The following is a 21496-nucleotide window of genomic DNA, read 5'->3' as shown; positions in this document are numbered from 1 at the left end:
AATCACAGCAAGGAAACATTTTGGATGCAGCCCGTACACCTGTTTGACTCTATCATGACTTGCAGCAGTGGAAGGTGCAACAATGATACATATGTAACTCCAATTCGTACAGAAAAACCTGTTTGTCTTTCCTTCTCCTGTTGACACACAGTACTGTAAAAGTCATGATGTAGTAAATCTAGTTATTTTACTAAAAACTGACTGAACTTCAAGTCTCCTAGGACTGTTTGTCCTATAACTCAAAAAACGTTGCTTTGCTGGAAATTTAAATGCTGCTAGGAGAACATGAGTCTCTTTAATTCTTGTTAATTTATACTTATTTCAGCATCCATACAAGCAAAATTCAAAGACCAGAGGAACTCCAAGCCTTTTAAATCTTATGTTGACATACAACTTGACACTCTTCATACTGAAAAATGCTTCCCTTCATACACAGTGCCTGTGTTTTTCCTTATGAAACACATCCACATCAGTTAGTGGGTAAAATAAACCCCAGTTCTCAAAGAGGGAAGAAAACTTTATTTTTCTTTAAAAATAATTAAAAAAACCCCAAAACTACCATCCCATCACTACAGACAAAATTACCTTCTACCACCCCCAAAGAAACAAAACCCCCAAGGGCAGTAAAACTTAAAATAATGGATCCAGTTGCAGTGTTTTCCCAAGAAACAGAATAGAACAGAGTACAGATATGTTACTAAGATAAGTTTTTGTTCATCACAACAAAAATGAAACAAAATATTGCCAGAATTAAAAAAACTAAACTCACCCGTGGGCACCTACAGACAAAAATCCAACATTTACTAGAATCTGCAAGTACCACTGACACAGTAAAGCTTTTTGGTATCAAGCACTTCCTTAGTTTTTAGAGAAGGCCTGAAGAGAGCATTTAATATCAGCAAGATTACTGAAGAGACTGAAAAAAAATGGGAACTGAAAGAAAACAATTTCCAGTCTGAAGAATGGATTAACGGAAGTAACAAAGGATGATAATTTCCTCTCTGGAAGATAAACGTAAAAACTGTAACACAAAGACTTTATAAAAGCTTTAAAGTACTTTGGAAAGAATCTGGAATGTTTTGCTTTATTTCCTCATGAAATACTTTGAATGACCTGCAGAAAATGTCATTGAAAAGTTAGCATTTCATTCCAACACACTTCGTAACACTGGCAGCCTTGGCCATTCTGGGAAAGGAGCCACACGCAGTTCCTGATGTTCCAATCCTGGACATGAACATTTACAATGTTCTTGGGGTGACTGGAAGCAGCTTCACGGGCCAAGCTGAATATCTGAAAAGTACTTGCATGTGTAAGACACAATACTCAACATACTGTTGACAGCGGAGGAAATGGGTTCTGCTTACTGACCACAAGCTTTTGATGCTGGTGAGATATATAGCCTTTAATATGACCCTGGCAGAAGGAACAAAAAACAAGGTTAGCACTGTAAGCTACACAATGCCTATAAACCTCAGCTGTCTTCAGATGCCATCAAGCAAAGCTATGAGTGTATACTCAATCACTGTTGCGCTACTGTACTCACTACCTAGAAGGATCCAATTTATTCAAGCGGGTCAACTACAAGCAGAAAACTACTCACAGTGCTGCCAGACTGAGAGCCTGCTGCCTGGGCCCCCTACTGGCCTGCTTACGTTTCTGTGAAGAGACAGAGCTCCACAGAAGTGTCTCTAAATTTATTCTCACTCACTTTGAAACTGAGGATTTTAATTAATCACTATTCCAAACCTAATAAACTACACGACACCGGACTTCCTTTTCAGACATGTAGTATTGTAACACTGAAAGCAATCTTCCAGTCACCTATTCCCACCTTTTGTTACTCCAGGACCACAACAATTTATCTGTTTTAGAAACAGAAAAGTAGTTCCTTTTGTAGCTGACACTGCAATGCTGTTCCAAACCCTCCAGTTTATTAGAAATCTCTTGATTTCAAGCCTTCAGCTGTTCACGAGTATTTGAGAACCATTTAGAAAAAAAGATAAAACAAAACCAAAAATACCCAAACCAAATAAAAAAAACCCATGGTTTTTATTTCTTATAATGGTAAAATGTTAAGAGCCATAGAATCATAGAACAGCTTGGGTTGGAAGGGGCTTTGAAGATCATCCAGTTCCAACCCCCATTTTACTCCTTCCATTACATCAGGTTGTTCAAAGCCACATTCAACCTGGCCTTGAACACCTCCAGCAATGGGGCTGCCTAGTCTCCTACTTTTAATTCAGAAGAACTTTTTGAGCCCAGTTACAATTATTGTATTTTTAAATCAGTATTTATGCATATATAGAAATTTCAGTATTGGATTTGCAAAATTTAACTTAAGTTTTAACCAATTCCTGCAAAAAAAGGCAGGAACCAGAGGAACTCCCTCAGGGCAAATGAGAACTTTTCACTTGGGGCACAAGTGAATCACTTTATTAACAGAAGAAAACCTGGGACTATGGATATGGTTTTTGTAATAAACTTTTATTCTCTACCTAATACTTTTTACCATCTTAAGTCAAGAAGGACCAAACAAGTCATATGCACTTACCATATATATAAGGTTGGCTAAAATGCACTGGACTTCATCAATATCAACATCGTCTACTTGCATGAATTTCAGAGCAATCAGAAAGGCATCTAGAGACAGCTGATGTGTTTTGAGTAGTAAATATCTGAAAGAAACAACAGAAAAAATCTGTTATTGAGGAAAAAAAACAACTTTAAAACTTTGGTTCTTAGAAAAATTGCCTTTCTGCAACAAATTCACTTTAACAGGAATTCAGGTCTCCCAGAGAGAACTAAGGAACATTCACATTTCTACATCAGTCCTAGGTGAAGCCATATTAAATCTGCTTTTGCAAACAGTAGGTCTTGATACACTTACACTTTCTTAAAGAGATTTCTGTATGTGATGATTTTCAGCTTCTCAAGGATAAGAAAGATTCCACATCGAATAAAGAAGGTCTCATGCTTTGTCAGAGCGTCATTCAGTAGGAGAAGATTGCCTTCACTACAAGGAAAAAGAAATGAAAGCATGAGAAGGATTCACCCAAAAAAAAGAAAACAAAAGGAATTGTCTGACTTGGTAGGAATATCCCTCCCCTGTCTTCCTAAATCATACCAAATATATGCCTTTTACTTTATACTTTTTGGACTAACACACAATGCAAAAAAATAATCATCATACCTCACAGCCTTTGTTACTTCAGCAAACTGCATAAGGTCATACTTTTTTAAGAGCTGAATTGTTGGCATATGGCCCTGAAAAATAAACAGTTGCCAAGTTTTCCAGAATAAAATCAATTGTATTTTAAATATCATCTAGTGAGCTATAAAAACATTTGTTAAAGAAAAAGACAAATGTTTAACCACTTTTGGTTTTTGCTACAGACCAAGAGGTGAACAGAAGTATTTGTAAGACAAACCCCTTACCCCCCCAAAACAGCTTGTAGCTCAACTCAGAATAACTACCTACTTATCATGGTCTAGGGAGTCTCTAGATGCTGGGGAACAGTTAACAAAGTTAGACATGAAGCCTAGGCAGATCCAAATTTTAAGTCATGGCTGTATGATCTAATCTACAAACAGAACAACCGTGGGAATCCCAAGCATTACTATTAATACAAGCAGGGTTTCAGCACTGTCAAGTGCCAGCTAAGTCTGTACCAGAGTTTTTCTTCACTATGCCTCCATGCAGAAATAAAAATATACTCTCAAAAAAAAACCCAAACCAAACAACAAAAAAAGAGAAAGATTAAATTTAAAGAAATAATTCTCACTGCTAGATCAGGTAAGACCTAATCACCTACACTATCAAAAAGAAACTTTGGTTTTTTTCCTTCTTGCAAAGCAGAGATCAGATTGCACACTGACTTGGGTCAGACTTTAAAATTAGTTACCATCATGCTATGCTGTTGATAACTCGCTTCCTGGTTGGACGATTAGCTAAAAGCAGAACTCGGCTGCATGGTGACCGACCGCTGCTAGGAATAAAAAAAACCCCATCCAAGCTATTTTAGTACAGTTTGAGGTTAGTGTTAATGTTTGGGCTCTGACTAAAAAAAGCAACTGTAAAAACAATGACCTTTATCTAGTTTCTTAAGTGCCTCTTGTACACTAGAACTGCTCCAGAAAAGCCACAGTAATTCTAGGCACTAATGGATCCACCAGCTTAAGGCACAAAGTTTTCAGGAAGACTGGTTTGTTTAGTTTATCAACCCTACCATCAACTGAGCTGAAAACAACCAGTAAGGTTCCTATCATGCTTCCCCCTTTACCCACTTGACTTAAAAAAGAGCTCTGGATGGAAAAGGAGGATGGTCATAAATGGGTTGGGGCAAAGGTAGAAGATGGCAACTCAAAGAAGCAGGCGATAACTACATCCTCCATGGGTAATTTTGGTAACAGAGCCAGGAACAGGAAACTAAAATCTAGTTCTTGTCCCCTCAGTTACACTGACTTAATTGTTAGCATAATCCCACAAACTCAGAGACACACAAATGCCAGTACAGCACATGGGAAAGGAAAGGAACAAGAAGCAGAGACATGCTTATTTCTTTTAATAGAAAGATGAAATGATCAAATAGTAACTAGTCTTCACTGATTTGTTCAAAACCAAAATGCTCTCCTTTGTGACCCTTCTGATGTGCCTTAATTGGGCAAATGTAGAGGGCACAAACAGAAAACCCAAGGACAGAAATCCTTTCTCTCCTGTGGCAAACCTCCTCTCCATAGTCTTCAGCCATCTGTTTGCACATCTTCCTTCCCTTCACCCGGTGGAGGCAGCAGACAGATTTGTACTAATGAATCCACACATTCCCTGGCCTATCTGAGATCAGCAGACAGGGACTCTTCTGTGTGACACAAGTTACACTGTTAAGTGTTTCTCCAAAGAGTGCAAAGTTATCTTTATTAGAGAAGCAACCTCAGGTTGCAACTTTAGAGGGGATGGGAGGAAGGCAGAAGGAAAAGAAGACAGAGGGAAAAGAAAGCAGGGATTATGTTAGGTTCTCCCCATCCTTTCTTGTGTTGCTACAAATGACAACTCAACATTTTTTGTCCTCACATAACAAAGAATGCATATGCTGACTCTCCTGGGCGTCAGACACAAATAGCCTCTGAATTCCAATAACCAAAAAACCAAGAGCAACACTGATCATCAGTTTGACTACCTGTCCGCTCTCCCCCCCGCCCCCAAGATTTATAAGAGTAACATCAACTCACCAATAACATTTTTACTGGCAGCAGGTAAATCAAAATCATTCTTTTGTTCTTCTGGCTTGAGCGGTGACAGTGCTCAAAGGCAAATGATAGATACTCTTCAGCTGCAGACACAAATAAAAGTTCTAGTAACATGAGCCAACAAAAGTGGATTAAAACTGTAACCCAAATTCTCTGCTCAATGTTCATCTGTAGCTTGAATGCATATTTGCAATCATATAAAAAAGAATCACACCAATCAAAATACATTAAGAAAATTGCTCTAAGAATTATTGGAGATTCACACAAAATACCTAATATTACCAGAAAAGTAAGTCCTCTTTCAGAAAGTCAAAGAAGACTCGTTAAGGACTAGATGTCAGATGTAACATTTACAAGCAATACTGGAGTTTTCAGCTATTACAGCAATATTATTGTGCCACTATTACAGGAGGGAAGAATCTCAATATGAGCTAATGAAACAGAACTCGATGTTCTAAATTCACAGATTAGGTTCTTCAGCGGATGTAAGCTGCATGCAACACACACATCTGCTGAGCTGCAGAAACGTGCCGGTGAGATCACACAGCATGACAACAGGACAACCTCTCATCAGTTTTTCACTGAGAGAAAAATGACAAAGCTGACAGAAGACAACACTGCTTAGGGTAACAAAACTGGCTCCAGAATAGATTTTGGTCAGGGGCTTAGGTTAGCAATGAAAGCTGTACACCTTGGCTCTAGAAGCGTTTCTATTAGTGAACAAGAAACATCAGAAATGTGGTTTCTGCATCTTCCAAAAATCAATGCACTAAGAAACTAATTCTACAGCACAGTTTGCTGAAGATTTCCTACATGGTACACAGCAACTTGAAGAGGACAAGACAGTCACAAAGCCTCATTTTTTAAAAACCCTGTTCATTTGGATGCTCATACATTCATTGTATTCTGCATGCACACAATGCATAAGATTATAGAGAACTTCACACACAGGTATTTAAAAACTAGGCACATACTACAATTAGAAGTGTCACGCAATCTCATCGCTAAACTGACTCAGCTTATGGGCTTTGGATCTTTCTGCACGACTTTTCCTCTGATCAATGCAAACACAATTGCACCTTTAGACATTTTGTGTCTCACACACATCAGCCAGATTTCACATCCCAAAGCAATACTTTAAATTAATCTTACTAGCACACAGTACCTTGCTTAAAGTCACTGTCAAACATGGCTTTGCGTCCAACATAGTATCTGTACGTAACTCGCTGTGCCATACTATAGTCATCCTTCAGATTTGAGCTGTCAATTGCTCTAATTAAGGGCTTACATAGATGGAGTTTGTTGATCTGTTAAAAAAAATTAATTGCATTTTACTCAGAGTGTAGATACATAGTATCATATAAAAAAAGGGCGGGTTCAACTTAGAATACAAAATATAAAACACAGCTTACCAGCCATGAACCCTACCTTAAAATAAATTTTAAACAGCTGATTCACGAGAAACAACATGCCCCATTTCTTGGAATCTTCAATGCCTGCTCGACTGTCATAGGAAAAAAAAAGAAAATACTATCTACTAGCACTGAGCATTGTAAGAAAATAATGAGTTTGTTCTATGGTAAATTCCCTCTATAGATATTCTATGGATTTTAGAGTAAAAATAGTTGTCCAAAAATAAAAGTCAAGGCCAAACTCTTGTCTTAACCATAGCACAACTGTCAAAAGAGAACACGTATTCCCACCATAAATTTAAAACAGCTTTGCTACATTTCTTTTCGACATAATGAAAAGACATCACGCAAAATATTCTTTACCTGCCTCAGAATCCTCACTCCAGCCTGCGGGTAACACACACACACGCTAGCATAGCAGTTGTTTATAATACTCAAGATGAAAGAAAGATGGAGAAAAAAAGCATTTTCTTCCCTTGGGATGTGTTAAAACGGAAACCAAAGAGTAACCTCTTTTCCATCTAAGCATTCTTTATATGGATTTTCCATACTTCACAACTGAACAGGGCACAAAAGTCTTAATGACCTTTCCTGAGAGACAAGGACATAATCAGTCCCTCCCAACAGCATCTGCCAAGAATATTAAACCTGAAGGGAGATCTCTCCAGTTGCAGTTAACAGTCAAGAAAAATAGACTATAAATGAGAGGAAACAATCTTCAGAAGTGTTTGTTCTTACCCAGATACAATCTCAGTAAGTGGAAAAATCTTACGTAAAGTTCATTAAGTTCTTCACAATTTAATAGTGCAAGTTTTACAGAGGATCTTTCACTTACGTGTCACTGGCACAGACTCGAAAACAGCTCATCAACAGTTCTGCTGCTTTTTCCAACGTGTCGCCAACTTTGCCCTTCCCTTTCTTCACTAGCTGTTGATCTGCCTATCATTACACAGCAAGAAAATGTGTAATTCTACATCCTGGGTCACTGGGTTGTAAACAGTTTAGTTATTCAACACAGCATTTCATGAAGTATTATAGCAATGTATCTTTCATTCCTGCTGTTCACCAAATCTAGAAGGTAGTCAAACTCACAGAATAGAACAAAACACTCAAGAGGCTCCTAAATATGTAGCGAACCTAATGCACAGGAGAGTCCTTTGAAAACAGCACTGATTGCTATTACCTTTAGTGCCACTAATCTTAATGCAGCACTTAGAAGCCTAAATTCAAGATCACCCAACAGCCGAATCGGAGCACTAATATTTCAAGTCAAGCTTTCAAAGAGCAAGAGTCTGGCCAAAAAAAGTCTTTTGAACAAAAGCAAACCAAAATGATTCTCTAATTATGAATTTCAAGGTTCTGAATTTATAATTAAGCTTCTTTCCATAGCCATGGAGGCTACATTTTATTTCTAAAACATATTCAACATTTTCTAACAGTAACACACTGCTTGGACACGGGATTTTCAGAGGAATTGGAAAACATATGTTACAGTGGCAAGGAAAAAAAAAAAAAAAAAAGAGTTGCCAATATATGGGTAAAATCCTTATTAAAGCAGAACTTAAACAATGAAGAGCAGGAGAAAAAAATAGTGAGTAGATATGTACTATGTGCTTTCTAAACAGTTTTACCATCATGCTTGCATTCTCACTAGCTGAAACATGAGGTAAAGAAATGGAAATGCATCCTTTGCTGCAGAATCTTCTCTTTGTCTGCATCCTTGAATATACTAACGTTAGAAGACAAAGTTCAAACACTTCCAGCATGACTGATACCACTTTCCCCTTTCTCATGCACCTTGAATACAAATTTGCCTCATTCAGACTGAGAATCTAGACTTATTACAGAGCAGGCAAACACAAACACACACACAAAATATCCTCCGTGTAAGCATGCTGAAAGTGCTGTTTTGCAGGTGGATGGGTACAAGAAATGCTGGGGGGACAAACACTAAAAATATTGGACTTTGTCAGACTATAACCTAACCTGAACCCTATCTTCACGTCTTCAGGTAAAGTGACTTGGAGCAAGATCACCACTTCCCTTGGCCTTGCAGTTCCACCGCTTCCCTTGGCCTTGCAGTTCTCATTAGATCCCTACACAAGCTACTTTAACTCACTAGCCTTATTAAAATAATGTCAATTTGGGTTTTTTTTGCTTGTCAGTAAATTTATGGCATCAAAAGCAATACACACAGCTGGAAGAAGAGAAAGGAGGCAGAAACTTCCCTCTTCAGATGTGGTGAGTGGTCAGGTAAGCTCAGTTGTTTGGGTCACCTCCATCTTTCTAGAAGTTCCACCAAATCCCAAGGATAACACGTGAAAATAGTGAGTTTTGCCACCATGCTACTGTATAAAGACAGCATCTAATCACTTCATAAGCAACTGCTGGGAGTTCCATGCAGGTCCTCAGAATCAACTTAGTTCAAGCTCCAAAGGGGAAGCGGGCAGACTGAGCAACATAGTTTTTCAATAGGACTGGATGAATTTAGTGTGTCAACAAAATCCTAAACAACAAGTTAAACAGTACTGAGCAAAATTAGGCTATGTAATACAGTCTAAAATATTTCCACCATGTTAACTCCTAACAGATAAGAGTAATGAGGTTTTTAATCAGATCTACTTACATTATTAGCAAAAATTCGAAGATCGAGGGCTACAGCATACATAATAGGTAAAGCCCTGGAAAAGAAAAGCATAGTATACTTTTATGTGCAAATCATGCAAGAAGTAATACATGACAAACAAGTTGGTTGGTGCTTTTTTGACTACCTGGTCAAAAAACGAGGGAAGTATACGTTAATCTTTATTTAAAGGAGGATGCACTTTCTTAAAGGAAAGGGCGTCAAGATCACAGCATTTCAGAAATCCTACTCTGAAGTAGGGATTAGTTCAGAAACCTTTTTTACTGTGGCTTAAATAAAATACCACTTCACTTTGAACAAATTCCTCATGTGTTTATTTATGGACCATTCTACATAACTAAGCTCAGCTGTTTAGTTTTCACAGTTTTGGATCCAAGAACTCAAACAGGCAGTAAAAACAATTTAGGCTGTATTTAGGTATCACTGGGGCTAAATAAAAACTATAGGCATAATTTCAGCTTGACTACTATGATATTATACTAGTGAAAGATGAGAGTCGAGTCTCTAGCAGCTCTCTATGATGTACTCACCAGTTTTCCTCTTTATGTGCCTGAAATGCTCGCAGGAAAGACGTATTGCATTGAGGAAAATTTAAATGCTACGAAATGAAGCACACATATAAAACCAAGCAGCTGCATGGTAGCACATACTACTACATGAAACAGGAGGAATCAGCAAAGCAGCAAGCAGACAAGGAGCCAGTATGCAAAGATGCAGGAGGGAAGAATGAGAGCACAGCCAAGTACTCCTTGGCATGGCAGTACCATAAGAAATATTGCTTGCTTAGAGATAAACTAGTAGCTTTCTTCATCAGTATTTTCTCCTCTAGCCAAGTGCAAACTGGGATGTATATTAATGATTTGATGATACGCTGTGAGAAATTAATTTTCTATTTTAGAGCCAAGTGACACATTCCTCCTTAGTCCTACAGAAGGTTGACAAAAAAAGGTATCTAGATTTCTTCGCTTAAGAACCTAAATCGCTGAATTGTATTTGGAAGCAGCCCACATTTTATTAGACTTTAAAAGGGGTGAAGATAACTTACGCTACAAGACTTATAGTTAGTCTGAAAACAATATACCAGATTCATGGAAAAGGATATTGGACAATAACTGTTTGGCATTTGTATGCTTCTATAAAGTCATGATTTCCAACAGCGTAAGTACACCTGTCAAAGAAAAAGTGCATTCATAAATCAGAAATATCATATACATAAGATAAATATTTCTTTTTGCCTTTTAACAGACATAAACCTTCACAGTTTATTTAAAAGTGACATAGAAATACGATTAGAAATGTTTCTAACAAAACAACACAAGTATTTTAACACAGCACTAAGTGTGATAATTGTAGAAAACTGATTTGAGATGAATGGGGATTTGTTCCTATAACATGGTGTTAACTGTAATATGCTAATGTTTATCGAAGCTGTCATCAAGACTAGCACAGATTAAAAAGAATCCAAGACTGTTGAAAGTGAACTAAAGACTGTGCTAATGCAGATATTTTAAAAAATAAAAAGCCTCGCATAGTTACTTAGGTCCTAAATCAGTCCTTTATTCCTAAAATTCCCTTTTAAGATATTTATTTCTTTTACTTGTTTCAGTCTAAATTCTTGTGTAGCTAGGAAAAGCAGAGCAAAGGGAACAACAAGCACCAAAACCAAAACTGTGTCAATGTCTATATGCAGGTGACTGCCAAGTACATAAAGCAAACCTCATGTGGAGATAAGAAGATCTTAATCTCCTGCAGTCCTAGCATTATTTGTAAGAGTAATAAATACCATGTTTTTACATGTAAGCCCTTAGAAGTAACTAAGTAAACTTAAGGATATGTTTCCTCATCTCAACTGACATCACAAGCCCAGTCCACCTTTACCTTAAGTGGGCTGCCAACATTTCATCATATGGAGGTTCCAAAAGTTGCTGACACTTGTCCTCTGGAGATGAAAGCTAAGGATAGAATAAAGGAACATCCAATGCACCAGAAACAGAACATCAGATAGATGTTTTGTCATGGTGGTTTTATGCATATGTGCCTTTGCTATCCATCAGAATCTTAAGCTGTATTAATCATCAAATCCACTGTAATGAATCGCCAGCGTGCATTCTGTCTCCATAACTTGAGCCAGCCTTAAAGAAAAGCATCCAAAATGCATATAACACTGGATCCTTGCTACCCATTGTTTTGCTCTTTATTTTCCCTCCCACTGTACCACATTACTACCTGGCCAGAAGGGACCTTCAAAACCCCATCTATTTAGAAAACAATTCAAAGTGGAACAGAAAATGCCACCCAGGGAAAAAATGGAAATACATAATATCCTTGTGAAAAGAAAGGGGAACCAAACTTATAAAGCAAGCCTCCACTGGCCTGCAAAACGAGTTTCTAGGGTTTAACATCAATGAAAAGGAATCCTTATTGAGAGACAGAAAAATCGAACACAAAACAAAAGAAAGGCCAAAACCAGATTCTCACCTGTAACCTTGGGTTTGCAATATGTGGATGTTTAAATGATACCATTTCTGCACAAAAATGTCCATCTCTGCTGTCAATGGCATCTTGCACCTACCAAAGAATACAGACACATTAAAGAATAAAATCCAGATGTAGCCATGCAACATATTTCCACGACTACAGAAACGACCTTCTTGTACCCACAACAATACTTTCACAAATGTAAGTTTTTAAAGGTTTACAAACAACCGAATCGATATCATAATTCCAATACACCTGTTTCTCAAAAAGGTATTAGGGAGAAAATGGGGCAAATACTATTGTGGTTTCTTCTTTATTTATAGGAAATAAGCAAACCAGAGAATCCCCAAACAACTCAAAAGGATTTAGCATCATAAAACAACAGTTGTGAACCAGATTTGGTAACCTTTCTAAATTCTTAGTTGGACTTATGGGCATCAAACATATACGGCACAAACAATCTTTGTGTTTGCAGCATAAACAATGCTGCAAATGTATTTGCATGTTATGAATCAGAACATGAGAGATGTACATAAACTTAAGAAAATGCAAACATTTTAAACGCACAGACACAATGTATATGACAGGGAGAGTAGAAACAGAGGACCACAAGGACTGTCAGCTGGAGAAAATGCTGACTTTGCAGAGGAGATCACTGTCCTCAGAGATCTCAGCCTGTCCATTTTTGAGACTAGAAGCCAAACAATAACTGTCTTCTCATGATCTTCATTTAATTGACTTGACTGATTTTGACAGATGCAAATAAGATGATAAAAATCATGAAGATATGATGGTTCAGAAAAACGCAGTAACAATAGTCCCAGTAAAAGCTTGACACCGAAAGTTCAGTCAATTTAGTACCCTTGTGACCCTGCTCCTGTCTCTCTACCCCCATGCCATAAACACCACGTCTCCATGTTTCTGTACTTCTTAAATCCCTGTATTTCTTAAGTGTCTGAGCTGTGTTTGTTACCACACGCACAGTCCCACCACGTTAGTCCTTCTGGAAAAATTACTTCACTATCCATTTAGACCGCCAGTAACCATCACACTTTCCAGAGATTCGAGGTATACATCCTTGGCACACAGTGAGCGTACTTAACACAGTGTAAGAAGCGTTATTTCCCTACCTCATCACACTTTCTAGGTTTATTTATTTCTTAAGTAAGGTAGTATATTTAAAGCTAACACACCCACAAACTCTAAGACTCTACCAACAAATAAAAACTTTGCTTACCTGCTGCAAGTACTGATTTAAAGAGACGTGAGCCATTAAAGCACAACCAGAAGAGCCAGGAGTCCCAAATATAACGCAGTTGCATCACATCCTACAAAACGAACAGGCGTTTAAAAGAATACCAAAGTGACGGCACCCGGCGCAGACCCTTCTCTCTTCCCTCTGAGGAAACACGGGACGATCTGATCCACCCTCCAACGGGTAGCGGAACGCAGCCGCGGGGAGAGCAGAGCGGAGCGGAAACACACGCTGCCCGCGAGCGGGGAGGACGCCCGAGCACAAAGGCCCCCGGGCGGCGGCGGGCAGGCTCTCCGGGAGCTCACGGCGCGCCCTACAACCCACCCTCCGGCCGCGGCGCAGCACTTCCGGCACTTGCCGCCGCGCTTCCGGTACCGGCGCTTCCGGTACCCAGCGGCTCGACTGCGCGTGCGCGCGCGGCTCCTGCCCCCAACGGGCGGCGGGGTGAACTGAGTCACGTGACACCACCCCCCCGCCGCCACCCTGCCACGCGCCGCACCCCCCGCCCAACGCCGCCGAGCCCTCGGCCCCGCCCACAGCGGGGGGGGCCTCCCCGGGGAGAGGGGGCGTGGCCTCGCCACGGTAGCCAATGGGAACGCGCGGTGGGCGGGGCCTGGAGCGCGCGTCACTGATAAGCCTCGTGCTCCGGGGGCCGCGGGTGCGAGTTCGCGTCCCCTCCTCTCCCAAAAGCGGCGGCTGCCAGGACCCCCGAGTCGCCTCCCTGGGAGAGCGCCCGGGCTTGGCCTCTCCTGCTGGTACAAGTAGTTCCTGTTACAAAACGCGGAATATTTTTGATTTGAGATAAAAGTTTCATTGAAATAATTGTATTTTTTGAAAGCTAGGCAGAATGTCTCTCTGAGAGCGTGTTTTCTTTCAAGCAATATTTTTCCAGACGCCGTTCATTCTTTGGCGAAGATAACATCGTGTGAGCTGTGCTGAGCGGAGGGCTCTGCTTCTGTAATCGCTTCTGCTTGGAGCTTCTCCCCATCGCAACTGCAGGGTCAGGCAGAGCTGGAGCCAAAGCCCCAAATCAGCAAGAGATGGGGCTATTGTGAAGTTTACGATAACATTAAAATAAGACCTTGAAAAGTAATAGAACGTGTGTGAGATTTCTTGGAAAATTTATCCATGTGCATGTAAGTGGAAAATGCATTCTGTCCCAGCTCTTGTCTTGCTGCACAGGATTGATGGAGATTGCTCCCTCGTGCTGCCTGGGTCTGATAAAGGATAGTTGCTACCTAAAACCCCATTAATCACATTAGGAAAAATTTCTTCACTAAAAGCCATTATCAAGCACTGGCAGAGGCTGCCCAGGGAGGTGGCTGAGTTGCCGTTCCTGGAGGTGTTTAAAAGGTGGGTAGGTGAGATGCTTGGAGACATGATTTAGTAGTGGACAGGTACAGCTGGAGTTGATGATCATCAAATACTTTGGGTTGAAGAGACCTCGAAGATTACCCAGTTCCAACCTCCCTGGCACGGGCAGGGATATCTCCCACCAGACCAGGCTGCCCAAGGCCCCATCCAACCTGGCCTTGAACACCTCCAGGGATGGGGCAGCCACAGCTTCCCTGGGCAACCTGTGCCAGTGTCTCACCACTCTCGTAGTGAAGAAATTCGTCCTTATGTCTAGTCTAAATCTGCCCCTCTCCAATTTAAAGCCATTGCCCCTCATCCTATCACTACAAGCCTTTATAAACAGTCCCTCTCCAGCTTTCCTGCAGCTCCTTCAGGTACTGGAAGGTCCTTATAAGGTCCCCCAGGAGCCTTCTCTTCTCCAGGCTGAACAACCCCAACTTTCTCAGCCTGTCCTCGTTCGGGAGGTGCTCCAGCTCTCGCATCATCCATGCTGCCCTTCTCTGGACCCGTTCCAACAGCTCCGTATCTTTCTTATGTTGAGCGTTCCACAACTTCCAACCTAACGATTCTACGACTCCTAGAGAGTTTCTGTGCCCTCAGCAGGGACACGTGGGAGCCCCGCGAAGCCGGACGAGTGCGAGGCGGCCCCGGGAGCCCCCGGTGGCCGCTGCCCCGACCGCGCGGAGCCATCTTGCCGGGCTGGGAGGAGGAGGAGGTGGAGGAGGAGGAGTGGGGGAGGCGGGCGGTGAACTCCCGGCCCGGCGGGCGCTTGGCAGCCACCCCGGGGGCAGGGCTGGGAAGCCGGAGCCAGGGAGGAGGAGGAGGAGGGGAGCGGAGGCGGGGACCGAGCCCGAGCGGCCCCGGCGCAGCGCGTTGCCCCGGGTCGGAGATGGCGGAGGAGCCGCAGAAGAAGCCGTCGCTGCACACGAACGGGCTGACCAAGCCCGCCTCGCTGGGCGCCGCCGTTCGCGCCGGGGCGGGGGGAGGAGGAGGCGGAGGAGGAGGCGCCACCGCCGCTTCGAAGAAACTCGTGATCAAGAACTTCAGAGGTGGGTGGGTGGGTGCGGGGACCCTCCAGCCCCGGCAGGTCCGCACGGAGCCGCCGCTCCCGGGGCTGGGGGGGTCCCCGCAGCGCTGTTCCCCCGCCCCGCCGCCGCCTTATCGCGGCGAGGGGCGGCTGCCGCGGCGCTGATAACCCCCCCGGGGCCGCCGGAGGGCTTGGAGGGCTTGGCGGGGACACGCGTGGGTCTCCGCGCGGGGGGGTGGGGGGGTGCAGCGCGGCGGAAAAGCCACCTTAGTGTCAGCGCTAATTAGAGCCAGGCGAGGGTTACCTTGCGGAAAGGGAACGGGGGGAGGGGATAAAAACACCGACAGACCGTCCGAGGCCACCGGCCGGTGCTGCCCTTTGCCGGGCCCGGGGTCAAGCGCACCCTGCGAAGGTCCCGCCGCTTTGAGGGGTGTTAGTGCCCCAGACCGGAGCTCAAGGCGGCTTGGCAGGACTTAACGAAGCAGGGGGAGAAGGGTCCCCCCTCCCTGGGCGCCCCCTTCTCGACTCCCTCTCTCTTCCCTCGCGGAAAGACCTAAGTGGCCAGGTCATTATACTCGGGACGCACGGCAGGAGCTTCCCAAAGCGGTGGGAGCCATAAAGAGCAGCGTTTCTATTAAAGCACTGACAGCCTTGCCGCTGAAGCAGCCTCCGAGGCCGCCGGGCAGGGTCCGAGCTGCGGGGTCAGGTGCCCCCAGCGAAGGTCCCGTCGCCTTGGGTGGTGTTAGCGACCCTCCTCGTTCCAGGCTTAAGCACAAGGTGGCTTGGCAGAACTTGAGGCAGCAGGGTGAGGAGGGGTTGGTACAGACTCCTGGTAGTCAGCTGGTTCTCAGCTCCCTGTGTTTTCCTTCACAGAGACACCCTGATTACTGGGTAATTATACTTGGGAAGTTTAGGAAGCGGTGAGAATCATCCAGAGGAGCATTTCTATTAAAACACTGTCAGCCTTGCAGCCTCTGGGGCGGCCTCTGAGGCCACCAGCAGCAGGGCCAGTGCTGCCCTTGGCCGGGGTCTGAGCTCTGACCCCAGAGTGGGTATGGGGTCAGATGAGACCTGCAAAAGTCCCTTTGCCTTGAGTGGTGTTCATGATCCTCTCCTTATGCCAGGCTAAAGCACGAGGTGGCTTGTCAGAAGTTGAAGGTTTTGTACAGAACCCCTGTCTCTTACTTCACAGGGACCCCCAAATTACTGTGTAATTGTACTTGGGACACATGTCAGGAGCTTCACAAAGTGGTGGGAGCCATTCAGAGTAGCATTTCTATTTTAATAGAAACAGCCCTGGAGCTGGAGCAGCCCCGTGGCCACTAGCAGCAGGGCTGGCGCTGCCCTTTGCCGAGCCGGGTCCAGGCTTCAGCCCTGGGCGCTCCAGTCTTAGACCAGTTGTGGGGTCAGATGTACCCTTGCGAAGATCCCATTGTCTTGGCTGGAGTTAATATCCCTCTCCTTGTGCCAGACCTAAGCACAAGATGGCTTGGCAGAACTTAAGGCAGCAGGGTGAGGAGGGTTGGTGCAAACTCCCAGTAGGCAGCGGGTTCTTAACTCCCTGTATTTTCCTTCACAGAGAGACCCAAATTACCAGATAATTATACTCAGGACACATGGCAGAAGCTTCATGAAGCAGTTGGAGCGATACAGAGTAGCATTTCTATTAAATACAACCTTGAAGAGCTCTACCAGGTAAGGCAGGCAGAGCTTTTTGTTTAATGTAACACAAGGAAAACGGGACTTTCTCAGAGCTGTGTATTTAACATAATGCATTTTGATTTGTTAAAAGCTGATTGCATTTTCTGAACCGTCCCCTCCATACTCTGTTTATAGTCAGTTTGCAGTTTTATACAGCTGTTCCTTGGAAAGTTATCAGGATTTGGGCCCATGAATCATAGAATCATAGGACAGTTTGGGTTGGAAGGGACCTAAAGGTTATCCTGTTCCAATCCTCATCTAGTTCCAGCTGAGAGAGTAGTTTATGTTGGGAGACACGGAAAGCTGTGCCTGGACAGTGTTGAGTTTCAAGTCTCAATCTCTACCCAAAATACTGAAAGCAGGACATTACTTTCACTGGGTTATGCAGATGCATGTTTTATGATTATTACTCTTTTGTACGTACTTCAGTCTCTTGTGAATAGTAGTATTTAAATATTTGTTGAATATTAAGAATTAGACTTGAGCATCAATACCCCTTGGGGAATTAAAAAAGGAACTTGGTTGAGCAGGGACCAAATGTTCAGTTTACGTGTGCTTCAGATTACTCTTATGTTTTAATAGCAATTGGGACCTTTTTTTTTTATTAAAATGGTGAAGAAGTATTTCTGGAACGTCTGGACTACTGGAGCAGGGGCTAGGGAAGATAAAAGATAGAAATGCTCATGAACCATTTTTTCCTTTCTAATTTACTTATTTATGGTTTTTAGTTCATTATTCTAAATGGATGTGCTTGCAGATATTTAGCTGAAATAGCAATTTTTTACTGTCATTGTGTTTTGAAAAATTACTGGTGCTCTAAGTAGTGCTATGTAGCTGAAGTTAGTTATGAGTTTTCTGTGGGTGCACGTGTTTGATCTGCAGATGTGGATCTCATTAGCACATCAGGACTTAAGATGTTATTACGCTCACCTGAATTTTTATTAAATGTTCAGCTGAAGTACATTTGATGTTTTCTGCAAAGTCCAGATGGTGAGAGGAGAAACTCAGCAGTCCATATTGGGTCCATACTTAAGAAAATCAGGATGAATTTGGGAGCTGACTATACTTATTTCTGTAATTAGTTAGGGTAGATAATACATGGGGCTAAAATGTCTGATTATGTAAATATATATATAGTTAATATAATTTATTCGCTTTAAATAGATAACTTGACTGTGATATATTCCTCTATTAACACTTGCAGGTTTGCAGAGTTTGAATTGCATAATACATTTTATGGTTTGAAACTCTGCATTTGAAAAATCCTTTTTCATGCCTAGCTAAAAAAAATAACACTGATGCTTTAAGTGTTACCTAACTTGTTTTCAGAAGCTCAGTAATATGGCTATGAAATTGCCAGAGTACAGACTTGAGTTTTGGCAGAAGAGGAGGAGAGAGATTTCAGATAAACTATGAAGGGAGAGCTGTACTTTTGGCTTTTTTTTTTTTTTAATTTGCCTGCTTATTTGTAAAAACTGTGCAAGGCCAGTCCAATAATCTGCAAGGCAGTGATGCAAATCAGCAAGATTTCTGTACAGTGGGTGGTGGCAGCCAGCATGCCTGCGCATCGATAGATAGGTACTTACTCTCCTGCCAAAGGAATAAAAGATGAAGTTCAGCATCCCTTGGAAACCTGATCTGTACTTACAGATCGTTTTAACTGCCTATTGGTGAGCACCGAATTATCCACAGGGGAAAATTTCAGTGTGCATCGGTTCTTGCTATCAGGCTTTTGGGTTTGTTTTTTTTTTTTTGTTTTGCATCTTTATCTGACGTTATGGGAGGAAGTGAGAGGCCTTCTAGAGTTCATTGCGGTGAGCGGGCTGGTGTACCAGCCTGCCTTTGAACTTTCTGATTGATTTATTTAATTTGGCATGGTGGCTGATGAAAAACTGAAGAACAATGACAAGGCTTTGTGGGAAGCCCGAAAGATACTCCTTTCCAGGCATGAGAGGCAGCATGGGATCAGGCATGAAGGTGGTTGGCAGAGATGGAGTCAGTGAGCTGTAGGAGGGTGGCAGCCAATTTTTTGTGACTAAAATAGAAATGATGTCTGGGATTGGTGGTAGATTGCACAGATTTTGATAGAAGTAGCTTATACTTGATGGGATAGAGAAAGTGGGGCACTGCAAAGAATCGATGAGTGAGGAGTGATAAAAATAATGGAAAAAGAAAATTCCCTTTGCTGCAAGGTCCTAAATAACCTGAAATGGGGCAGCACTGCTCTTCTAGAGGACACAGAGTAGGACGGTATAGTAGTGAAGGAGAAAAATTATGGGAGTCCTTCCTGACCAGAGTTTTATTTGGACAGATAGGAAGGGCTATTTCCTAGGAAACAAACTGATTGGGAAACGACTGATTATGTGTGAGAACTGTTTGTCATGTCATCTTACTTACCTGTTTGAAAACCATGTGAAAAACATAACGTAGGCACTGTGTGATAGTGTTCATAGAATTATAGAGTACTTTGGGTTGGAAGGGACCTTAAAGATCATCTGGTTCCAATCCCCTGCCATGGGCAGGGACACCTCCCACTAGATCAGGCTGCCCAAGGCCCCATCCAACCTGGCCTTGAACACCTCCAGGGATAGGGCAGCCACAGCTTCCCTGGGCAACCTGTTCCAGTGCCTCATCATGCTCATCATGAAGAAATTCCTCCTTGTGTCTAGTCTAAATCTACCCCTCTCCAGTTTATACTCCTTCCCACTCGTCCTGTCCCTACAAGCCTTTGTGAACAGTCCCTCCCCAGCTTTCTTGTAGCCCCTCCAGGTACTGGAAAGTTGCTGTTGTATTTGCATTATCTTGTTTAGTTTGCTTTCTTTAATACTGTATCAAAATTGATGAAGCAATAGGTGATGTGCATTTAAATAAAATTAAAGCAGGTAGGTTAGAATTACACCATGGAGAGATCTCTGTGAAGCAGATTCACTTTGTGTTTTGGAAGACAAACTATTCAGAATGTTAGAACCTACACAGGAAGTAATAAAAGTAGTGATAATTTGCATGCTGAATGCTAAAAAAGGAGACTCTGCTCAAAACAGGTTACTAAAAGGTTGATTTGTGTAGATGAAGAGTCTAGAAGTGTTGTCTTTCTTCTGTCCTTGTAGATGTGATAGTTGCTGTACCTTTTTTTCCAGACTAATTGTGTGCACATGAATAAAAGTCAGATTTCTTCAGAAGGAGGAAGAGAAAACTCTGAATGAAACAAAAGGTGAAGAAGGAGGAAATTACTAGATTTTATGCCTCCCCATCAAAGAAAGCAGAGATAGCTAGTAGAGGCAGCATTGAAATGATATTGCTACAGTTTGAATTAAAGTTGTGTGTGTTGGCATTGGGCACTATAATGTTTCATATTACAAAGAAATAAGACACACTGAGGAAGGCAAAAAATTTGGGGAAACTGAGTAAAGGCCAAATATTGGGAAAGTACTGAAACTTTGTCCAAGTTCATTGATGCTATCAGAAAAGTAATGAACAAAATGTGACACTATAAATCCTCAGGAGCAAAGCAAAAAAAAGATTCTTGGATCAGTTTTAGTTTGCCCAGGTGAAACAAGTGTTTTGAATTTTAGGCAGTGTTCTCTGCATTATCACCTCATAGCATACAGTCAGTTGAGGTGAAGTTAAAGGAAGAGATAGGTGGAATTTTAGTTCTGAGAATCATATCCAACTCCTTCACATAATTTTGTATGAGGCATTGAATGACCAAAAATATTTGCTGTAAACTTTACACTTCTCACAGGACATTTGGCTGTCTTCATTATGATTTGTTTCAGATGCTATGGCCTGTTAATAAAGTCATTGATTGAAATACAGCATACAAGTTAAAATAAAGTGTGCCTGGAAGAAAGTTTAGTATAGGCAGTGTTATCAAGCAAGGCTGCATTTTCTCTTTGGTATTCTCATTGACTTTCTTGTGAGGAAAAAATGTTAGTGTAAGAAAATGTAATTACTGAATAGCTGAGCAGCAGTGTGCTAGAGATGTCTAGAGTTGTCTCAGGTAGCCTAAGTCAGCTGCAAAACTATTCAATTTACGTTAATGTCACCACAACAAGAATGTTTGGTTTTGGGTAGAATCAGTCTTCTGAGTCATCTATGGATAAATACTCAGCTAAATCCCATGAAGTCCCAAAAAAGCCTGTAATTAATGACTAATGTGGATTTTTTTTGTTTTCCTTTATTTTTTCCCCTCAACTTTTATACCTTAGCACCTGTGTGTGAATCAGTGGAATTTTACATTAATAAGTTAATAAAATGACAGGAAAACAGCTGTATTAGTTTACCATTTAGAGAGAGTGGTTGAAATGTCTACCTTGAAGTTATTAAGAAATTAAAATATTTGATATGATTGTATTCTCCCAAAAAGTGCATGTGTGCAT

At 42.0% G+C, this 21496-nt stretch overlaps 2 protein-coding genes across 3 annotated transcripts in view; one reads left to right on the top strand and one right to left on the bottom strand.

Moving 5' to 3' along the window:
* Nucleotides 1–330: 330 nt before the first annotated feature.
* On the bottom strand, nucleotides 331–13376 carry PCID2 (PCI domain containing 2). 2 transcript variants are annotated; one of them, XM_069878051.1, is made up of 15 exons: nucleotides 13358–13376; nucleotides 13016–13106; nucleotides 11779–11868; nucleotides 11179–11252; nucleotides 10403–10468; nucleotides 9831–9872; nucleotides 9283–9337; nucleotides 7492–7595; nucleotides 6673–6748; nucleotides 6410–6551; nucleotides 5227–5327; nucleotides 3191–3264; nucleotides 2888–3013; nucleotides 2552–2675; nucleotides 331–1413 (listed from the first exon to the last, which is right to left on the bottom strand). In XM_069878051.1, exons 2-15 carry the CDS (start codon nucleotides 13049–13051, stop codon nucleotides 1324–1326), a joined length of 1200 nt encoding a protein of 399 aa, XP_069734152.1. In that variant the 5' UTR covers nucleotides 13052–13106; nucleotides 13358–13376; the 3' UTR covers nucleotides 331–1323. The 2 variants fall into 2 exon arrangements, with proteins under 2 accessions (XP_069734152.1, XP_069734143.1); XM_069878042.1 differs by lacking the exon at nucleotides 13358–13376 and having other exon boundaries at nucleotides 13016–13193.
* A 1848-nt stretch (nucleotides 13377–15224) lies between these two features.
* Nucleotides 15225–21496, top strand: part of CUL4A (cullin 4A) — a 41396-nt gene continuing 35124 nt past the window's right edge. Inside the window, exons 1-2 of the mRNA XM_069877945.1 lie at nucleotides 15225–15438; nucleotides 16996–17111. Of these exons, the coding sequence (XP_069734046.1) occupies nucleotides 15279–15438; nucleotides 16996–17111 (276 nt within the window). The 5' untranslated portion in view covers nucleotides 15225–15278. The remainder of the gene's footprint in view (nucleotides 15439–16995; nucleotides 17112–21496) is intronic.

The sequence above is a fragment of the Phaenicophaeus curvirostris genome, chromosome 1 (assembly GCF_032191515.1).
Source record: "Phaenicophaeus curvirostris isolate KB17595 chromosome 1, BPBGC_Pcur_1.0, whole genome shotgun sequence".
Taxonomy (NCBI): domain Eukaryota; kingdom Metazoa; phylum Chordata; class Aves; order Cuculiformes; family Cuculidae; genus Phaenicophaeus; species Phaenicophaeus curvirostris.
Note: the sequence above shows the minus strand (reverse complement) of the source record. Positions and strands in the feature narration are given on the sequence as shown.